The sequence below is a fragment of the Coenobita brevimanus genome, chromosome 71, assembly GCF_032717465.1.
Source record: "Coenobita brevimanus isolate Jiangsu-jjx chromosome 71, ASM3271746v2, whole genome shotgun sequence".
In the NCBI taxonomy this organism is placed as follows: domain Eukaryota; kingdom Metazoa; phylum Arthropoda; class Malacostraca; order Decapoda; family Coenobitidae; genus Coenobita; species Coenobita brevimanus.
Window position 1 is genome coordinate 36849354 of NC_137024.1, and position 22215 is coordinate 36871568.

Here is a 22215-nt window from a genome sequence, read left to right on the forward strand (position 1 = left end):
GGAAGGTGAGAAGTGTTAATATTGGGGGTGGGGTTATGAGAGGTAGACCGAGAAAGACATGGGACGAGGTCATTAAGTGTGACCTTAGGGTTACGGGACTGAACAGGGAGGCTGCAACAGATCATGCAGCGTGGAGAGCCGCCGTTAGGTGACCAAGGCCGACACATGCAAGCATGTTGGAGCCTTTAAAAACGAAACTAAAACGAAAACTTTTGTACAAGGGAATAATTATGCCTGACTTCCAATCCTCCGGGTCTCTACCTTCCTCCCAGGCCAATCTGCACATCTTCCACATCCATTCTACTAACATCTCTCCCCCATGCTTCAGCATTTCACCACACACTCCATTAATTCCTGAGGCTTTTCCATTTTGACTTTCATCACTGCTTCCACAACTTCCATCCTACTGATTTCTTCTTGTCTTCTCACCTCCCTCCTCCTCCCAGCCATTCCCCAGGCACTTATACTCGCAATACTTTCATTCTCTATGTTTAACAATTCATTAAAGTGTTCTCTCCATCTGCCCACTTTTTCTCCCTTCTCAACTAGTAATCTACCATTTTTATCGTTCACTCCCCTACTAACTTCACTACCACCCTGTCTGATTCTCTTTACCTCTTTCAAGAACATTTTCTTATATTCCCTTCACTTTACAGTCAAATTCCTTCTAAATTCCTCATCCACTCTCTTCTTACTCTTACTAATCTTTTCACCTCTCTCTTCCTTTCTACATATAACTCTCTTCCATCTTTCAACTTCTTCCATGCCCCTTTTTCTCATCCATTCATTATATGCTTTTTTCTTTTGTGCTACAGCCTGTCACACTTCTTCATTCCACCATGCTGTTCCTTGCACCCCCTTTGGTCTTCTCTTCACCCACATGCCACACACAAAGATCCCTGAGGTTTCCCTGTGTGCTGAAGAATCTTTGTGTGCTGCATGTGTTAGGTGTGGTGCTGTATGGTATGGTAGTGAGACCTGGGCAGTGGAGGAAAACAATATTCACAGTTTCAAAAGTACAGAAATGACAATGGTTGGATGAATGTACTGTGCATCTTTGAATGTGGAGCCTGGAGGGGATTGGTTTACAGTGGAAATGTTTAGAGGATGGATGAGACTGGTGTTGGTGTTAAGATGAGTGGTAGACTGAGATAGCTTGGTTAAGCAGAAAGGATGAAGGATGGCAATTGAGAGCAGAAAGTGAGAAGTGAATGCTGGGGGTGAGGTTGTGAGAGGCAGATTGAAAGAGACCTGGGGCGGGGTCACAGAGCGAAACCTCAGGAATGGGAAACTGCATGGACAGGCTGCCAGAAACTGAGCAGCATGGAAAGCCACCATCAGATGATCAAGGCCGACGCATGCAACCATGTTGCATGCGTTATAAACAATATGAAATGAAACCCTGTGTGGATGATGGTCGCCACCACCTACCTGCAATGCCTGTCATAAAATTTTCATAATTTGCTTTGGAAGCTTTCCTGCAGTTTGTCCAAAATTGCTATAAAATTCATAACCTACATGGTGAACAAATTTCGGTCTCCATTAGTTGGGTGTAATTCCGAAATATCGAAGCTAGATCCTTACATAACATACTAACCGATCTCGAGACTTTCAGTACTGGAGGCTCTTGTGGAAGTACATACTCGCCTCCCTCTGATGGGCTGGCCAAGGGGGTGTTTATCTTCATATATACATCATACATGTAAGCGCTGCCGGCACACACGCCAACTCCGAACCCGACGCCCAGCAACTTCCCGTATTTCTTCCATACTGACAGCTTTTTCGGCGATGTCTCCACCGTTGCAGCTGACCTCAATACCACTTGGCCTTTTAATCCATTACCTGCACTAACTAATACCTTACTCCTGCTAGATATACAGCCGTTTTGTCGTAAAACTGAGAGCACTCCCCTTACGTAAATAGACATTGTTGTTTTGACGCAGTGCTAACCACAATTGTCTGATCTCATTTTAGGCAAGTGCAATACTGTGACGGGATAAATATATTTCACACACTCCAGTAAGAGTCCGAGTTTGCTAGTAAGGTACATGAATCGATAATTATTATATTTTAACTAAAAATGCAAAATACAATGAACAGTGTGCTCGGACTTAAGACTGTCTATTCTACTTGCAGACGAATGTGGAAGTTCACTTGAATGAGACTGACTGAAATTCTTATTATTGTAAGGATACACAGAGTACATATACAACAAAACGAGGTGGTGGGTCTAGCCGTACACTTCGTCACAATTAATACACAGTCACTGGTTACAAACTTGTGCCCAAAAAAAAAAAAAAAAAAAAAAAAAAAAAAAAACTTGGTGGTTGGTCTTACATGCCCCTTCAGCAAACAAATATAGTAACATACTGTTATGCTAGGTGTTTTTAGGTTGACTTCTCGCCCTAAGAACACTAGCTGTTGAGCCGGGGTTCTGTTTCAAGACCGGAACTAGAATACACCACGAGAGGAACAGGGCATAAAAACTCTGGTCAATTAACCTTACACGTTTATTATCTTAAATTCACACAACACTGAATACAACGTAGATGCAATTAAGGCACAATACACTATTCAGGTACAAAGTCACTATCTAGGCAGGAGGACTCCGACAGGGCTACTGAAGTCTTGGGCTCCTACAGGTGTCAGCCAGGTGTGGGAGGTGTCCCATCAGGTGTGGCTTCCCTCGGAGAGTCGGGGGGTACGGGACTATCCTCGGGGGCCGTGTAGTCTGGAGTGGGCTGCTGGGCGGCGTGGAGAGGGGTACTCCTCGAGTGGGGCCTCGGTAGGGCGTTCGGTCCATAGGTACATCACATTTCTTTCTGTAGTCCTGTGAGAGTTCTGAGAGGGGAGGGTGGAGGTATGTCTGACCACTACCTGGTGGAGGGAAAGTTAAGAGTAGGTAAGAGATGGGTGAGAGCTAGGAGGGTTAGGTGTGGCAGGGAGGTTTTGAAAGTGAGTGAGTTGGATAAAAGAGAGAAAAAGATAGAGTATCAGGAGAAATTGAAAGATGAGTGGAACGCAGTGAAAGATCGGGAAAATGGCAGTGTGGAGGAGGAATGGCAGTTGTTTAAGAGTGCTGTGGTGGGGCATGCAGAAGAGGTGTGTGGTGTGAGACGTGTGGGTGGTGGTGTAAGAAAAGGAAGTGAATGGTGGTGCCAGGAAGTAAGTATGGCTGTGGCTGAGAAGAGACGTGCATATGAAGTGTGGCTGCAGAGGAAGGATGAGATGTCATATGAAAGGTATAAGGAAAAGAGGAATAGAGCGAGAAGGGCTGTGCGTGATGCTAAAGTGGCAGCAGATGAGAGGTGGGGCAGGCGGCTGACAGAGAATTTTCAACAGAATAAGAAAATGTTTTGGAAGGAGGTGAAAAGGGTGCGAAAGGGAGAGTCTGGGAAGGAAGAACGAGTAAAAGCAGAGGATGGAAGGATGTTAATTGAGATGGATGCAGTAAGGAAGAGATGGGCAGAGTATTTTGAAAGATTGTTAAATGTAGAGGAGGAAAGGGTGGCTGAGATTGTGGCAGATAGAAGGGTGCAAGGAATAAATGTGTTGGGAGAGTTGAATGATTCTTTGATCACGAAGGAGGAAGTGGAGAAGGCAGTAAAGGAGATGAAAACAGGGAAAGCTGCAGGTATGGATGGGTGTGCTGTGGAATGCCTGAAGGGTGGTGGAGTGACTATTGTTGACTGGTTAGTAAGATTATTGAATGTGTGCTTTGAGAAAGGTATGGTGCCAATTGACTGGGCAAGTGCTTCTGTGGTCCCGTTGTATAAAGGCAAGGGTGATAAGTATGAATGTACTAGCTTTAGGGGTATAAGTCTGTTGAGTGTTGTAGGTAAAGTGTATGGTAGAGTGTTAATTATGAGAGTTAGAGAGGGTACAGAGGGAGTGATTAGTGATGAGCAGTGTGGCTTTAGGAGAGGGAGGGGATGCGTTGATCAGGTGTTTGCTGTGAGACAAGTGAGTGAAAAGTATTTAGCGAAAGGCAAGGATGTGTTTTGGGCATTTATGGATTTAGAGAAAGCGTATGATAGAATTGATAGGGAGGCTTTGTGGACTGTTTTAAGATTGTATGGACTTGATGGTAGGTTACTAAAAGGGGTGAAAAGTTTTTATGTAAATAGTAGAGCGTGTGTAAGAGTGGGAAATGCTGTGAGTGATTGGTTTCCCGTGAGAGTGGGGCTGCGACAGGGATGTGTGATGTCGCCTTGGTTGTTTAATATTTACATGGATGGTGTTGTAAGGGAGGTGAATGCAAGAGTTTTAGGTGGTCTGAGTCTGGTAAATGTTGATGGAGGAGAGTGGAATCTGAAGCAGCTGCTGTTTGCAGATGATACTGCACTGGTGACTGATTCAGAGGAGAGATTGAGACAGTCGGTAGAGGAATTTGGAAGGGTGTGTGAAAGGAGGAAATTGAAAGTAAATGAGAATAAGAGTAAAGTGATGAAGTGTACGAGGTTGATAGATGGTAGGGGGATGAATATAGTTTTGAATGGTGAGTTGCTTGAGGAGGTAGATTGTTTTAAATATCTAGGGTCACATGTTGCTGTGGATGGAAGAATAGATGCAGAAGTGAAGTTTAGAATAAATGAAGTAGGAAAGGTGCTGGGAGGAATGAAAAAAGTGTTTAAATGTCGTTCGCTTAGAATGGATGTAAAGAGAAGGCTGTATGAGGGTGTTGTGGTACCGACTGCGTTATATGGGGCTGAAACATGGAATATGGGTGTAGCAGAGAGGAAAAGTTTGAATGTAATGGAGATGAGATGTCTGAGGAGTATGTGTGGAGTGACGCGTATGGATCGAGTGCGAAATGATGAAGTGCGAAGGAGAACTGGAGTTGTTCGGGAGATGGCTGGTAGAGTTGAGCAGAGGGTGTTGCAATGGTTTGGGCATATGGAGAGAATGGATAATGAGCGACTGGTGAAAAAGATAACTAGATCTGATGTGAGAGGTGTAAGACTGAGAGGAAGACCACGAATAGGATGGATGGACAGTGTGAAGAGAGCGCTGGATGCGAGAGGGATGTCTGTTGAGCAAGGAAGAGTGGCTGTGCGTGACAGAAATAAATGGAGAGAAATTGTGAATGAATAAGTGATGACGCAGCCCTGAGGGGATATTCTCCCGCATTTGGTCTGATCAGCTAGCCAGGTCAGGTGCGGGTAAGGGGATGGGTCTGTTATGATGTGGCAGGGGTAAACCAGTTCTGCTGTCGGGCCCTGCTGTGGATGTCACTGCTTGCATTGCGCAGTTGACCCTTGTGCGGTGTGATGCGGTGAGGATCTGTCCGTTCTCCCCTTTGGGGCTAAGATGCGAATGAATGTGTTTGAATGGATGAGTAAATGGAGAGTGAGTCGTCCTGTCTCGGCTACCTCCCTTTCCTTGGGGGAAGCAGCCTAGGTATATAGATAGATAGATAGATAGATAGTCCTGTGATAGCCTATTGCTAAGAAATTTCTTAAGAATACTAAAATACCCGCCGCCGCCACCACACCACCACCCCGGAAGGACACCACGGTGGGGCTAGTGACCTGGAACAAGAGGGTCACCGGGACACTACTGTCCTCAGTCCCTCTTCCCTGCAACTATCCCAACACCAGGTAAGCGGGAAGAGACAACGACCCTGGGAGCAGGACAGCCGTCACCAGAATCAGGGTGGGACTGAACAAGGTTCAGTCCCAGGTGACACCACGTCGACGGCCACTGTACGTGACGGGGAAGGAGCGGCCACTGTACGCCCTTCAGTTACCTCCCCAAGGGCAGGAAGGCCCAAGGCTACGGCCAAAGTACACACCAGGGTAAGTAGACCCTCAGCTATGGCCTCAGTGTGTACCAGAGAGGGCGCGGCCTCTGTGCACCCCTCTCCTGCTGTTCTCTCCTACAGGAGCAACACCGCGTCGACGGCCACTGTATGTGACGGGGAAGGAGCAGCCACTGTATGCCCTTCAGTTGCTTCCAAAAGGGCAGGCAAGCTTACAGCTACAGGCGAAGTACACACCAGGGTAAGTAGACCCTCGGCGACGGCCTCAGTGTGTACTGGAGAGGGCGCGGCCGATGTGCACCCCTCTTCTGCTTTTCTCTCCTACGGGAGCAACACCGTGTCGACGGCCACTGTACGTGACGGGGAAGGAGCGGCCACTGTACGCCCTTCAGTTGCTTCTCTAAGTGTAGATAAGCTCCTGGCTACGGCCAAAGTACGTACCAGGGTAGACAGACCCTCGGCTACGGCCTCAGTACGTACCGGAGAGGGCGTGGCCTCTGTGCACCCCTCTCCTGCTTTTCCCTCCTACAGGAGCAACACCGCATCGACGGCCACTGTACGTGACGGGGAAGGAGCGGCCACTGTACGCCCTTCAGTTGCTTCTCATAGTGCAGGTAGGCTCACTGCTACGGCTGCTGTACGTACCAAGGTAAGCAGACCCAAGGCTACAGCCTCAGTACGTACTGGAGAAGGCACGGATTCCGTGTACCCTTCTCCTGCCATTTCCTCCTTCGGGAGCAGCACCGCCAGCATGGCCACTGTACGTGCGGGGGAAGGAGCGGCCACTGTACGCCCTTCAGCTGCGTGCCCTAGGAGTCATGAAACCGCGCTCACGGCCACCGTACGTGACGGGGAAAGAGTGGCCACTGTATGCCCTTCATTCGTGGCTCTGAAGGCCCTCCTGATGCAGGAAGTCCCTTGCGCGGCCGACCCTTTCCCTCTCGGCTGCGTGGGACGCCCTTTGTCACCATCCGGGAGTGTTGCCCCGGAGGTGTTGCCAGAGTGGTGGCAAGGCCCGATCCAGGTCCTACCACCTACCCCTGGGAGATCCCTGCTCCTGCCGGACACCCGACGGAGACGGTGCCGCAGCTCACCCCAGTCGGCGCCTTCCCCTACAGGCGACCGTAGTCTTAGGACCCCCAGGCCCGACCAGCAGCCTCCAGGTGAAGGCAACCTAGGCTCTCTCTCCCCACGGAGCCAGAGGTGACAGGCCCGCCTCCTACAGCTGTTTGGCCCCAGTCCCGAGGGCCACCTCTCAGGTCGAGGCCCCCAGACCAGAGGGCCTCCCTGCACCCCACCAACGAGGCTCCAGTACGAGGGCCTCCTCCCAGGTCGAGGCCCCCAGACAGACGGGCCTCCCTGTACTCCACCGACGACCAGGACCCGGGCAGTGACTCCCCTGTGGGCAGTGAATTGCCCTCTGCAGGAAGGCTCCCCCTAGGGCCTCCCCCTCACGCCCGGACACCAGAGTGAATTTGTAACGGTAGGGATTTTTTTTATCCCACCGTTGTTCATCAGTGTAACGATGAGAAATTTTATCCCATCATTATTTATCAGGTTTGTTCTGTTTAACTTATTTGTTGATAATACAAAGGGGACTCAACTTAGTCTCCCCTCAATGACTGATAAAGTATTCACCAAAGAAAAAAAAAGAAGGGGGGGGAAGCAACTTCAACTTTGAATGATAAAGGTTAATTGCATAAAGGATACTTTTGGTAGCGTTTGTATTTTTAGCCGAGTCGAGAATAAGTTAGTACCACGTGTGTTAGTCGTTCCCAAAGCGGAGGAATCTTGAACTGGAAGGGGAGTCATGCGTGAGAGGACAAAATTCCCTTGGTTGGATATCAAAATTGCATATACTTTACTCTACTTTAATAAATCTATACTTGTTAAACAACAGACATTTTTTTTGAATTACCTGACCTTTAATAATATGAAAAGAGATGTAAATTAAGTACTAGTTGGGCGATAGTAATACAGTACTGTTACCAAGCGAAACAATTTGAATATTTAACAATGACTCCTGAGTTCATTACATTTCATTCTCTAATATCAGTTATTCTTGGGCTCAACAGCCTTAAGACTGGGACATTCAATGACATGGACTGTCTTTTCGGGCTGGCATAGCCTCGATCTAATATTTCATAATCACTCAGGCTTGCTTAGCCTCGAGGAACAATTCGAAATTACATATCCTTACAACCACTAAATTCACTTCAACACTCCCAATATTTCTAACCTATTAATAAAAGAAGAGAAAAAAAAAACGGTTGAGTTAAATTCGCTTTTCCGTTATATGATCACATTAACTTTCAAAATTCTGTACCTTATCTACTATCAAAAAAAGGTTCACCTGATTGATTTATAATTCAATTGCTACTACATTTAGTTATAAATCTATTTGTGGGTAGTGTAAGTGTGTGTGTACATCGTCTATGGGCAAATTCACATGATGGCCTCGTGCAAACCCCAAAGTCACGGTGTCTGTGGACTGAAACAACGTCTGTTACCCACAATGTCTGGGTAGCCAATGCTACGTTAAGCTTTTAACAACATTACTTCATATTGTTCACGACAACCAAGAATTAAAACAAGCAAGGGGGTAGAAAGGAGGAATGTGTACAGCTCACCTGAAACAACGTCTGTTACCCACAACGTCTGGGTAGCCAATGCGGTTTAGCTGGGCACGTAGGGACCACAGAGTTATACATATAGAGCGCGCGTTCCTGTGTTGTGGTATGGGCGATAAGTGAAGCCAGCGGGCCCGGCGCGGCGGCCAGCTTAGGATGCCCACTCTACCGAGTCCCGACCTTCCCGTACAGCTCATCATAATTCACAAATACTAACCTTTCCCGAGTGTTTTTTGCAGTATATCCTGATGTAAATAGATAGAGCAGTTATCAGTATAATTACTTTAGCTATTTTAGGCCTTTTCTCCATTACTATTGCGCTCTGAATTAAGTGAGAAGAAAAGTTATTCCCGGTCCCCTTACCTTGTCTCTACGCACCATTTTACTTTGGATACACAAAAATCAACGATTAGAAGCGAACATATACCAATTTATTAATAGCTAACATTAATTGAGTGGATGGTGAGTGTCCTCACTTACTGGTTCTTAAATAATACTAACTTAGTGTTTTCCTAACATAACAGCCTCTTACTTTAGCAGTGGTTGCTTTTGCAAGATGATGCAAACGTATCTTGCAATATGCAAGCACCACTGCTTTAATAAGAGAAAAAATGTGATTATTATCAGGTGAACATTCAAACATATGGGAATTATGTATTTTAAATGCAGTGCTACCAGTCTCTTTCAATACAGAATATGCAACTAGAGAGGAAATTCTGGGAATGTTACGTAGCTCTTTGTCATGACTTTTCAACATTTTCTGAAATATTTTCTCTGTGGATCTGCAGACAGACACAGCACTCATAGAGGGCTTTATCAAGCCGCCTTTGTCCTTAACCAGTATCAATGCACAACTTTTATCATTGTTCTTAATTTCTGTTGCTGTAAGTGCAGACAAGCAGTCTGGACATGAAATATTTCTCTTTACCATTTTAAATGCATATCCGGCAATGCAACCTACTGCAGCTTCCTTATAATATGACACATCTGTAAAGTTTGGACAGTCTACATAATCATGATCTTCTTGGGCAGGACTACGAGGAATGATATCATATCTTCTTGCCATCATAATATCTTCAGTTTTATCCTCTAAAGCTTTCTTCATGACACTGCTAGATGTTGCAGATGTGAGCACTTCAGTGAGGTCTTGTGCAGAGACATTCCCGTTTGACGTTTTTATTTCATGCCTCAGAAGGAGTCTCTTGTATGCTGCCATGAGGTTTAACGCAGAAGGGTTATTTCGAAAGCCACCAGATGCTCGAATTGCACAGAAAAAGAGTTCTAAGTGATCCTGTGACAGCTTATAAGTTAGAAAGTACTGGAGTGGCTTATTTACACCTACAAACTGTTTATAAAGTGCCTGAACACTCTTAATGGCAGCCAAAAAACCAATGAAAGGTGTCTTTTTAGAAGTTTTGTACATGAGGATGTCATCAGAATTAGTGATAGTCATTAGATAAGCAAATGCTTGATCTAAGAATGACATTGAAACTACTTCTGTCTCAGGTTGAAGTGCTGCTTTCATTCCTCTAGCAAATTTGTTTCTCGAGTTCAGTACATCAAAAAGTTTATCAGCCATTTGCAGAAATTTAACTGTACCCTGACAATCCTTAAACTGTGGGAGATGTAATGAATCCCGACAGAAGATTAATGCATCAGCTACACTAGAACTCAGTGTTTGCGCAGCAAGTTTTACTTTCATCTTTTGAGTGTGCCTTGAAAGATGGATATCCCTGAGTTTATTTCCTAAATGAAGGCCCTCCTCTTCTTGAAGTTGATGCAGTGCTTGAATATATTTCCATTCTATTTTATTTCCTGATCACAGAGAAGCGAGAACATCTTACCTGTTTTGAATTGAGCGTGAGACTGGGCATCCCAATATGGCCGCTGAGCCACTTCCGGTTGCGTCACTTTCAAACCAGGGTGGCGCACTCTATATGTATAACTCTGTGGTAGGGACGCTACTGCTAGTCAAATGAGCCTGTGTTTGCGATATGGTGGGTTTTAAATCTCTTCACTATTTATATAGTAGAGTACACATGACGTTAGGACTTTTGATTGAATTGAGGAAAATTTGGGATTCACTCCTTACTACAGTTAAATACTGAATTTACCGCCATCCCGCCCTGAGTTTGGGGTAGCTTATGCCATCTGGTGACGGCTAAGGCATGCGGAACTACTTGATCCTCACAAATTACATTATCTTTGCCTTTTCTGACTATTAATTTCACATATTTGAATTCTAGCAGCTTCATTAGTAAGCATTTCACAACAATGATATGGAAAGAATTGCATACCCATTATTATTCTATTTAAGGTTTAAACTTGGCGCCCGGCAACGACGCACCACAAGCAAGAGGATGTTGCCCACATCTGTTATTCGTTACTTACCAGAGGGGTGAACTCCCATAGCTCAACACTCCCAGTTACACTACCTATGCATAGATACAGAGATATATACATATAAAAATAAAGTGGTCCCTATATCGATCATTAACACATGAACTACTACTTAGAACAGGAGCCGTATAGACTAGTATTCAGATTACACTCTATCTAACTTAGAAATTACAGTACCTCTAAACATATACATGAATACTAAATTTGTGGCATTACACGGCTCCCACGTTCGGAAGACAAATTTTACCCAAGTCAATCATCTATGACATATGCATGGATGGAATGTTGTTACTCCTATAACTGTTATTAACACTTTGAATTGGAACATTTTTTTTCTCCACAATCGGTGGCACCTGTCGGTCCACATTAAACATCTAATGCGTACCTCGGAAGGTCGCTTACTCATTTCATTAGGAGGTATGATCACTCCTTACACTTGATGTGATGAGGGAATTTATGCCCCAGTCAGCTTCAGAATTTGGAGGATAGCTTGTCGCTCACCGGAGCTTGACAGGGTCTCTCGAGAGTGAGATCACCACGGGGGTGCTTCCTTCCACTCTTCCATTCACATTCACTCGGTTCTTTTGTTTCCAGCATTCCACCCGCAAGAAGGTGAGGGCTCATTCTGTCCTGAAGACTCCACTACCTCACAAACCATGCTAACTGTAACGTGAGGGGATTAATTACTCTCCTCGAAGTAAGGCACTTCCCGGTTCCAACCGGAACACTTTTCTTTTTTTTTTTTCTTTTTACACCCTCTCCTCGGGGATGAGTCCACCCGGAACATAACCTCAGGCAGTTATGTTTCACAACATTCGTCTCACGCACTTATCTCTACTTTTCTGTTTAACACTCCTCTATGAGCCTCCGAGGGGCATTCCTCACTCGCGGTGGTAATCGCTCATCTTCGAGCTCCGGGGCGAGCTCCTGTTGCAATGGTTCTAAGAGCCATTCCTCTGTACCGTAATATGGTTTTACCTTTACAGCAGCCCTTTGTATTCTCTTGCCACTAAATACATTTTCATTGATATAAACACTTCCATCTAGCAACACTTCGATCACTTTATACGGGCCGTCCCATTTGGCATTCAGTTTCCTACAGGTACCCGGCTATATGGTTTCTTTTTTCGCCCACACCAAGCTATTGACCCCAACCTTCTGCGCTCTCCTCCGCCTGCTGGCCACATCCCGGTATCGCCTGGTCATCTTTTCGTGGGTTCTTTTAATGAGGGTGTGTGCAATCACAAGGTCGTCCTCCTCTGCGTCAACGGAAGGCAATAAGGTACCAATGAGGCGAGGGGGATGATGTGAGAAGAAGGCATAATAGGGCTGTTGTCCCATGCTTGAGTGCACCGCTTGATTTATGACGGTTTGGCACGACTGGAGCAGCTGAGGCCAATGCAAGGGGTGCCCGTTGCAGAGGGATGCTAGGATACTTTTCATAGTCCTATGCATCCTTTCGGTGGTGGAATTTCCCTGGGGATGATAAGGGGTGACGTAGAACAAGTCCACCTGGTTCCTCCGGCAGAACTTCTTGAATTCTCCACTCGTGAACTCTCCGCTGTTGTCCAGGACGATACCTCGTGGCATTCCAAAGTCAGTGAAGTATTGCCCAAGACAGTGTATGATGTGTTGTGTATGTTTGTCTCTGAGTGGGTAATATTTCACACACCTACTGTAGTGATCTATCACAGTAAGGACATATTGGTAGCCCTGAGCTCCAGCAACCATATCGGTCAAGTCGATCCCGATACGTTCCAATGGTTTACTTACAGGCGGGAAACTAAAATGCCTGCCGCCGGACCTTCCACCTGGCCACCCCCCACCCCACCACCAGGCCGCTACCACACCACCACCCCAGGAGGATACAACGGTGGGGTTAGTGACCCCGGTCAAGATGGTCACCGGGACACTATTGTCCTGAGACCCTGTTCCTCGCAACTGCCCCAACACCAGGTGACCGGGGAAAGGCAACTACCTTGCGGGCGGGACAACCATCGTCAGAATAGGGGTGGGACTGAACTAGATTCAGTCCCAGGTAACACCGTATTGACGGCTATTGTTACACCCTCTAGGGCGGGGGGCCCAAGGGCAGGAGGCCCAAGGCTACAGCCTAATAAAGTGTACCAAGGTAGAGAGACCCAAGGCTCCAGCCTTAGTACACCCCGGAGAGAAAGTTGCCCCAGTGCATCCCTCTCCTGCTGTTCTCCCTATGGGAGCAACACCGCGCCGACGGTCCCTATACGTGGCGGGGAAGGAGCAGCCCCGTATGCCCTTCAGTTGCTTCTTGTCGGGAAGATCAGCTCCCGACTACGGCCAGAGTACGTACCAGGGTAAAGAGCCCCTACTATCGTACGTGTAGCTTTTCCCTACTACGGGAGCAACACCGTGCCGACGGTCCCTATACGTGGTGGGGCAGGAGCGCCCTTCAATTGCTCCTTGTAAGGCAGGTAGGCATCCAGCTCCGGCCGAGGCACGTACCAGGGTAGAGAAGCCCCTGAAGATAGCCTCAGTACGTACTGGAGAGAGTGTGGCCTCTGTGCCCCCTACTCCTGCTTTTCCCATACTACGGGAGCAACACCGCGCCGACGGTCCCTATACGTGGCGGGGAAGGAGCAGCCCTGTACGCACTTCAGTTGCTCCTCGTACGACGGGTACGCTCACGGCCACAGCCAACGTACGTACCAGGGTAAGGCGACCCAAGGCTCCGGCCTCAGGACGTACCGGAGAGGACACGGGCTACGTGAGTCCTTCTCCAGCCTCTTCCCCCTGTGGGAGCCCTTCGTCACCACCCAGGAATATAGCCCTGGAGGTGTCACTAGAGTGGTGGCAAGGCCCGATGTCGGACCTACCTCCCATGCCTGGGAGATCCTTGTTCCTGCCCGAGTCCCGACGGAGTAGCTGCTGCAGCCCAGCCCTGTCGGCACTTCTCCCCATAGGCGCCTGCAGTCCCAGGACCCCCAGGCCAGACCCACCGGCTCCCGACAAAGGCGACCCAGGCTCCCCCACCCTATGGAGCCAGAGACGACAGGCCCGACTGCTCCAGTTGTTCGGCCCCAGTCCCGAGGGCCACCTCTCAGGTCGAGGCCCCCAGACAGGAGGGCCTCCCTGCACCACACCGACGAGGCTCCAACTTGAGGGCCACCTCTCAGGTCGAGGCCCCCAGACAGAAGGGCCTCCCTGCACCTCACCGACGAGTGTGACCCGGGCATTGACTCCCCTGCGGATAATCCCTTGCCCTCTGCAGGCCGGGTCCCCCTAGGGTTCTCCCCTCACGCCCCTGTCACGGAGTGAACATTACCCAGGAGATACAGGTAAATAGTGACGCCCCTTGTGCCGAGAACAAACCAGGGGAAATAACAGTGAACAGTGACCGAGTGAAGACCAGTGTGAAACCAGAAACAGTTACCATTACTCCAAAAGAACTTAGTGCCCAGCAGGACAGAGAATGAACCTTAGAGTAATTATACGAGTCCCCCCCATAAAAGAACTTTCTGTGAATGAATAGAGACTAGGGTGCGCGGGTAGATTAAAAGCCTGTGTGTAAGTGTCGCCGCGACTAAGTGACTGTCAAGTGTCGCGATCCGCACCCTGTCTTATTTATAGTAGTATTTCCCCTATGGACTTCCAATCTTGTTTATTCCCTTTGTGGTCAGTTCAGTGTATATCCTGCCTAAAAGTGACATATGGACAATAACATATATAATTCAAGACATCCCTGTATAAGCATTGTATTGTGTACTAAGTGTGGCTGTATCTTGTGGTACTGAAGGTTAACTGTGTCCCTGTCCCCTGTATCTCAAATATCACTCTGTGTTTTATTGTAACAGTTAGAATTAAGGCAATAGATGTGTTAAGGTGTACTGCCTGGTTTTTATGTCCTGTTCCTTTGTGGGTGCTTTACATCCAGTCCGGAAAGAGGACCCCACTCAGTCGCTAGTGTTTTTAGGACAAGAAGTCGCCTTAAAAACACCAGCATAACAGAAACCTTTCCAAGGTTGCTGTAACCCAGTTTCACCTTTGAATCTTTGACAAGTGGGACACTGTTTCACATACTCGCATACATCTACTTTTAGATTTGGCCAATAGAATAGCTCTTCTGCCTTTTTGATGGTTTTCTTTTGACCTAGATGTCCTGAGATTTCATAAGCGTGTTTTATAGCTTCTTTTGTTAATGACTTAGGAATCACCAAGCAATATTGGATGCTACCATCATTTGTTTCCTGAGCAAAATATAATAGTTCGTCAATCAACGCAAACTGGCTCAACATGGCTTTCGGTAGTCTTTTAATAGGGAGCTTCTCACTCCGCAAGTACTTAGCTAACTCATCCCACATGGGTTCTTCTCGCTGCTTATTTCTCACTTCATCTTGGCTAAATCCAAGCCAGTTGGTTTCTGACTGGTGGAATATCACTCTGACAGGTCTAGAAAGCTGATCGGCGACTACATTATATTTACCCTTGAGATATTGCACGTTGTAGTTGTACTCGCGCATCTCGAGAATCCATCGGTTCATACGTGGGGATTTTGTTTTTCGCTTAAAAATGCTGGTAAGCGGTTGATGGTCTGTCAAGACAGTAAAGTGGGAACCCCACAAGTAATGGTGGAAGTTGCGGCATGTGAGAACGACTGCCAATGCTTCTTTGTCAGTTGCAGAATATTTTCTCTCGCAGGGATTGAGCTTTTTGGAAAAGTAACCAATAGGTAAGTTGGAGTTGTCTGGTTGTATCTGGCTCAATACGCCACCAATATGGGTGTTGCTCGCGTCGGTTACAATGAATGGTCGAGTCACACAGGCTCTTACCAATATTGGCGCATTCACTAAACACGACTTCAATTGAACAAACGCGGATTGGCACTCGTCTGACCATTCGAACGCTACTCCGGATCTTGTTAAGTTGGTAAGGGGAGCTGCTATTTTCGCGAACGAAGGTACGTGTTTTTGGTAGAACCCACACATCCCAAGGAATCTCCGGACTTCTTTGACTTTAGTGGGTTTTTTCATTTTGTTGATAGCCTCTATGTTTTTTGGGTCCGGTTTACTCCCGGCCGCTGAGATTTTATGGCCAAGAAAGGTTACTTCTTTTAAGCCAAAAGTACATTTGCTTAAATTTAGCTTGGCCCCATTCTATGTCAGTAAAGTGAATAGTTGCTGTAAGCGACTCAACAACATGGGGAAGTCATCAGTCCAAATTATTAAATCGTCCAAATAATTCTTTACCCAGCCTTGTTTCAACAATGGAGTAAGAATGTCTTGCATTCGTCGGGAAAATATGGCTGGTGAACATTTTAGTCTGAATGGTAAGCGCCTAAATCTGTAAAGGGTGACTCCATCACTGAATGTAGTTAAATCAAGGCTCTCCTCGTCCAACATGATTTGAAAATATGCCTCACGCATATCAAGAGTCACATAATAATTATGACCTGCGGCCTGCTCGACTAATTCTTCTAGTCTGGGCAGTGGATAGATATCCGTGGCTAGATGTTGATTCACGTGGCGATAATCTAAACACATGCGCTTGCTGCCGTCCGGTTTGTTAACTAATACAATAGGAGATAACCAGGCAGCTGTTGATCTTTCAATAATTTCTCTCTCTTCCATGTCTTGCAACATTTCAGCGATCACCTGTTTAGCCTGTTCAGGATATCGATAGATCAGTTCACAGCTGGGCTGTGGGTCTGCTACTTTAATGTGAATGGGGGGACCGCTGATGGTTCCTAGTTCTCCTTTTTCCAAAATGAAGAAGGGATTGTGTTGCAGAATTACGTTAGCTAGTTCTTCTTGTTGAGCTAAAGCTACGTGAGGCCATGTCTGTTCGTCAATTAGCTTTCGGAGTCGTTGAACACGAGTTCCGCTTTCATCAGTTCGATCACTGGTAGGGATCAGGTCCTTATGAATTTTGGTAACTGAGCTGACTGTATTTTCAGGAGGGTCGTCAATAATTTCATATGAGCCTAGAATGGTACCTTTACGAAACAGTTTATCTTGTTTAGCTCCATTATTGAGGGGTAAATAGACTAAACCCTCTGAATTCACTTGTAATATGTAAGGGTGACTATTATGACTGAAACGCGCTTGTGGGTAGAACAGTAAAGTGGTTTTAGGCTCCTCACTGACTGGCACGGCTATGAATCTGGTTTGATATGGGGTGAGCCTCTCTACTGTTAAGAGATTAATCTGTTTCAACTGTTGAGGGTTCCTGACGGCCCTGATAGGTGTGGCCAGACTCGCTCAACTTTTCCTTTCCGCCGCGGAACATAGTTTATGACGTACGGGGCTCCTCCCCACATCAGCGCTCGTTGCGCACCATTCCAGATCAACGGGGATTGTCCGAGGACATCACATCCCAACAACATTTCAGTAGTCAAGTAGGCGTTCGGGACAACTGGACACCACTGTTGATGAACTTTCTCGTCTCCCACTCTGATCTCTACTTTGACCATACCCAGGATACGGAGCGGCGCTCCTGTGACTCCCTGTAATCTTGGTGGATTTCTCCTCGTGTTTATTTCTGTTCCTAACCGCTTCACGGTGGCCTCTTTGAGTAAGGTGTAACCACTCCCTGTATCAACTACGGCTTCCACTACTTTATTATTCATGCTGACAGTTATCGTGGGCGATGTTATGCCTGCGGTTAGTCAAATAGACTGATGGTGGAACTTTGTTTGGTTGGCGGTCTGCCTCACATTTGGACTGGGTTGGTGAAATCTGTTATTGCTCCGCGTCGCTGCGCTGTGGTTTATGCGACCTGGGCAATCATGACTGCCTCTACGACATCCCAACCTACGGCAATCAAAACAGTGGCCTGGTGGTGGTTTTGCCCAACATTCTTGCAACATGTGTGAACTCTTCAGACAATAACTACAGTATTTTCGCCTCGGTGTTACAGGAGGAGTAGATTATTTTTGGTTGAGTTGTTCTAAATTTGTTTTCAAATCCCTTAATTGAGCTTTCAATTCAGTCACTTCCTTGTCTGACTCGGGTTGACGGTTATCATGGGATGGTCTTGGTGGAGTATCCACTACATTTGTATTTGAGGGATCTTCACTTTTATTGTCCCTATCCGGCATTGCATTAACTCGGGTGGTGTACCTCTCTTCGAGAAGCTGCCTCTCATTTTCGATCCTGTCAATGAATTTACGGAGTGGATATCCGTCATCAAGGTAACCTTCCAATTTTTCCCTGGACTCGAGCGGAAGACCATACCACAATTTCTTCTTAATTCGTTTATCTCGCAAGGGAAACTTTTCTTTTGGAAACTTCGTTTCAAGAGCCGCGTGCTTACACATGAATCTATGTACAAATGCCTGGGGTGATTCTTCCCAGTCATAGGTCATACTTTCTAGCTCTTGCCATGCTCGATCTACACTCAATTCAATGGCAAACTCCGCGCTCAAGAATTTTTTTAGTTCGGGCCATGACAGTGAAAAATGTTTCTTTTGGTAATTATGGATGAAAGTGGCCAGTTCGGAACCCATTCGACTTTTGGCAACTTGGTTTCTGGGCTCCTGGCCTTTGGTTCCATCTTTCATGGAAAAAAAAAAAAAAAAAAAAAAAAGCAATGCCCCAGTAAGCTTAGAAATGGGGGTAGAAGTACCATCAGACACAACCTAACGATGGCCAAACCCCAGTTTAACGGTGGGTTTTTATATTTTTTAACGATTTTGATATTCTAGACTTAAATTTTGTTTTGGGTCGATTTATAAACTGTTTTTAGACGTAGATTAATGTGTTTGTCAAAGGTGGGATGAACATTGTCATTTGAGGGTACAGTTTACTAAGTTTGATTTTGTCCAGACATATTTGACAATTTTCAGATTTTATTTTTGGGTTAAGGTGAGTTATAAACTGCTTTAAGGCTTATTTTAGCATGTTTTCAAGCTATTTGGGGGTTTAGGTTAACTAGAAACTTGTTTTTGGACTCATTTGGGTAGGTTTAGGACTTGGTTGGAGGGGGGGAACCCAAAGCTCAAAAACACATCCCTATACTTCACATGTTAAATTTACCCCAATATACAATATCCCGCCTAGCAATGGGTTTTTACTTAACCAATTGCATCGTTAAACTGGGGTATACCTGTACCTTCCTCTCTTCCAACTTTTTTTCCTTCATGTTACTTTTTATTATTCATTTCACTTCACGTGGTTCTACACTATATGACAAGCCTAATGGTTTCCTGTAACCCAGGAAACCGTTTAAAATACAGGGTGGTAACTATACAACCAAAGTACAGGGTGAAGTGCAGCCTAAAAATCTACCCCAGTAAACTTGGTGGAGAGGGGTAAATCTGGCATCCACCCAGGATCCAAACTCCATGCTGTTCCCTATGCCATGCTGTGGTGAGGCCGTCAGTTACAAGGGAACATCGGTTCACAGCACAGGAAAACCCTGCAAGGGCAGTTGTTTCCCTGAGATTCATGGGTCTGCTTAGCCAGATTTACTGGGGTTAATCAACAACTATAACTTTCAACAGCTTTCCTTTTTCATGTAGGTCTGATATTTCAATGAATAATCTGAGATAAAAAAAAGCAATCTTACACAAAGTTTAAAGTACATCACAACATTTAAATACAGTACCTACACTACAAGAGGTTCTTCATACACTATATGAAACTGTCTAGTGTTAGCAAACAATAAAATATAAAAAGTCAGCATACTAACTATATTTTGAATTCCTTTCAGAATCCAGTATCATATACCTACACTACTATACACCCAGTATAGTACAGTGAAATACAAAAACAGACATTCTGTTTTGAGGGTTTATTCATGAAAATATAGCAGTAATAATTCTTAGACACAATACATTTAATTCAACAGGAGAAATACATTGAGGTGGTTTGTCCATGTGGAGAGGATGGAGGGTGAGAGACTAACTAGGAGAGTGAGTGAGGTGGAAGGGGGAAGAGGGAGTGGGAGACTGAGGATGAGATGGAGGAATGGAGAAGAAAGGTATATGAGGGGTGGGGGGATAAGGTAGGAGGAGGGCAGCAAAATGGAAGGGAATAGAGTAAGGCATCTGGCTGTAGATAGGTAAAAGTTATTAGAACTTTTTACAATGGTCATCTTTAATTTTTGTTTCACAAATCAGTAAGTGCTCATGGGAAAACAGGGGGGCAGTAAATATGGCAGCGTACAAATATTTATTTTACAAGGACAAGCAAAACTTTCTTACATTCAGTGCCATGAAACATTAATAATTTCAAGTGCTGTAGTACACATCATTTCACTCAAAAATTAAGCACAAATCAGAGGTTCAAAATGTCACTTCCACTGCAGCTGACATTTACAATGCATCTCCAATGTCATAAAACACTCGTAATCACATCTGTACCACAACCAGGGGATATATGGCTTCTGTCAGTTAGTCTCTACACCATTTTCCTTATCAGCTTCCCCGTGTTCCATGGCTGTCTCTACATTTTCTGAAGTCTCCTCTGTCATGCTTTGATATTCAGCCCCCTGAGCTTTCTTTGCCTTTGCTTTGGCTTCCTTTTGCTCTTTTTTACTCTGCTGAGATTTCTTATGAACTGTAAAGAAAAAAAGTAGCTCTATTATGATCCTATAAACATGAACTCAAGCATCCATCCATCCATAGGGCTAGTAAACATATCTAATCACTAATCACACCTGGTTGCATCTCTAAAGTCATGTACTGATTCCTGTTGATGCACGTACTGTATGAACTGCCTTCCCCCATATCCTGAAAACATGTAACTTGGACCCTTTGAACTAGTATATATTTAAAAAGCTCATGTATTACTTACATCTCAAGTCTGACCCATTTTCCACCAAAAAAACATATATGGTCCCAAACTGCTTACTGATAGGCTCTTCAAAGATATATTCTAATGTACTATTCAGAGGGGAAAACAGACATAAGACTATGACATTATTATCATCATCATCATCAAAAGAGACTTAAAACAACAAATAATGGTTATGACTGAAGTGACAGTCACAACACTACCAAAAACGTTTTTCTCTCACGCCCATCCAAATGTGACAATTATGATACCTGTGGTGCCCTAACTCTGCTGCTCCCTTACCATCTCCATTGTCTTCTATATTCTTTCTCCTCTTTCTGTTACTGTTCTTCATTCTATTTTTATTATGCATTTCCTCATTCCTTCTCATGTCACATCCAAAAGATACAGGTAAAAGGAAGGAAGAAAAGATGGGAGTAAGAGTTCCATTAACCATAAGTTAGCAAAACACGTGGCCTCGGAGTCCCCGGGGGGGGGGGGGACATAAATGCCCTCACCTTCCGCCCCTCTCCCGGTGATGACTCGAGGTGCCTGGAACCACTGTCTGATTCTCTTCTTCATTTCTGCAACATTTGTGGCCTTTCAACTTTCGCTCTGTTGAACACCACCTCTCCTTCTCTAAACCTCGCCTTTTTTTTTCTAACTGAGACTCAGCTGTCTGAGGCAACTGACAGAAGACCCTTTTCTGTATCCTCCAACTTACTCTATACTCATTTCAAAGCCAAAGGTGGCTGTTGTGTATATTTACGCAACAACTTATCTTGCTCTCGTGTTCCTGAATTCGATTCTTCTGAATTCTCTACACTCTGGCTTCGGCTTTCCTGTTATTCTCTGACTAAATATATCTGCGCTGTTTACTTATATCATAATTCTACTGACTATCAAAAATTCTTTAACCATCTTACTTCTACGATGGAATGCATTCTGTTCATTTCTCCTTTCTCTGAAATCTCCATTCTTGGAGATTTCAATGTTCAACACCACCTTTGGCTCTCCTCTCCTTTCACTGATCCACCTGGTGAACAAGCCTACACCTTTTCTATCCTTAATGACCTAGAGCAGCTTGTATAGCACCTTACCCTTATCCCTGACTGCCTTGGAGAGAGCTCCAACATATTTGACCTCTTCCTTACAACTAATCCTTCTGCTTACACTGTTAATCTTTTCTCTGCATTGGGCTCCTCTGATCACAACCTTATCACCTTAACCTGTCCTGTCGCTCCGGTATGGCCTGCGGACCCTCCAAAGAAACGTCGTCTGTGGCACTTTGGAGCTGCAGATTGGGAGGCCCTCAGGCAGTATTTCTTTGATTTTCCCTAGAATGATTATTGCTTCCATGGCCAGGAGCCAACTGGGTGTGCCCTGCGCATTACAGAGGTTATGCTCTCGGGCTTGGAAGCATACATTCCTTTCCCATATTCTTTGACTAATGCAAGAAAGCCTTGGTTTAATCATGCTTGTTCTAATGCTGTCCACAACAAGGAGAGGGCCTATAAAAGGTACCGGAGCCAACCCACCCCTGAATCACATCTTTTATACGTTTCTGCCCGGAATCATGCTAAGTCTGTTCTTCGCTCTGCTAAAAATAATTTCATCCGTACTAAATGCTCTCTAACTCAAATTCTTCCCCCTCCTTCTGGTACCTTGCCAAAAA

General features: G+C 45.5%; 2 protein-coding genes across 4 annotated transcripts in view; both read right to left on the minus strand.

Annotated features, from left to right (window-relative positions):
- The window catches only part of Su(P) (prostaglandin E synthase Su(P)), a 108077-nt gene extending 106250 nt beyond the window's left edge, over nt 1-1827 (minus strand). Inside the window, exon 1 of the mRNA XM_080277931.1 lies at nt 1598-1827. Within this exon, the coding sequence (XP_080134057.1) occupies nt 1598-1702 (105 nt within the window). The 5' untranslated portion in view covers nt 1703-1827. The remainder of the gene's footprint in view (nt 1-1597) is intronic.
- Nucleotides 1828-19557: 17730 nt separating this feature from the next.
- Nucleotides 19558-22215, minus strand: part of Chrac-14 (DNA polymerase epsilon subunit 3 Chrac-14) — a 32899-nt gene continuing 30241 nt past the window's right edge. For all 3 annotated transcript variants that reach the window (XM_080277942.1, XM_080277941.1, XM_080277940.1), the window contains exon 3: nt 19558-20324. In XM_080277942.1, the coding sequence (XP_080134068.1) occupies nt 20155-20324 (170 nt within the window). In that variant the 3' untranslated portion in view covers nt 19558-20154. The remainder of the gene's footprint in view (nt 20325-22215) is intronic.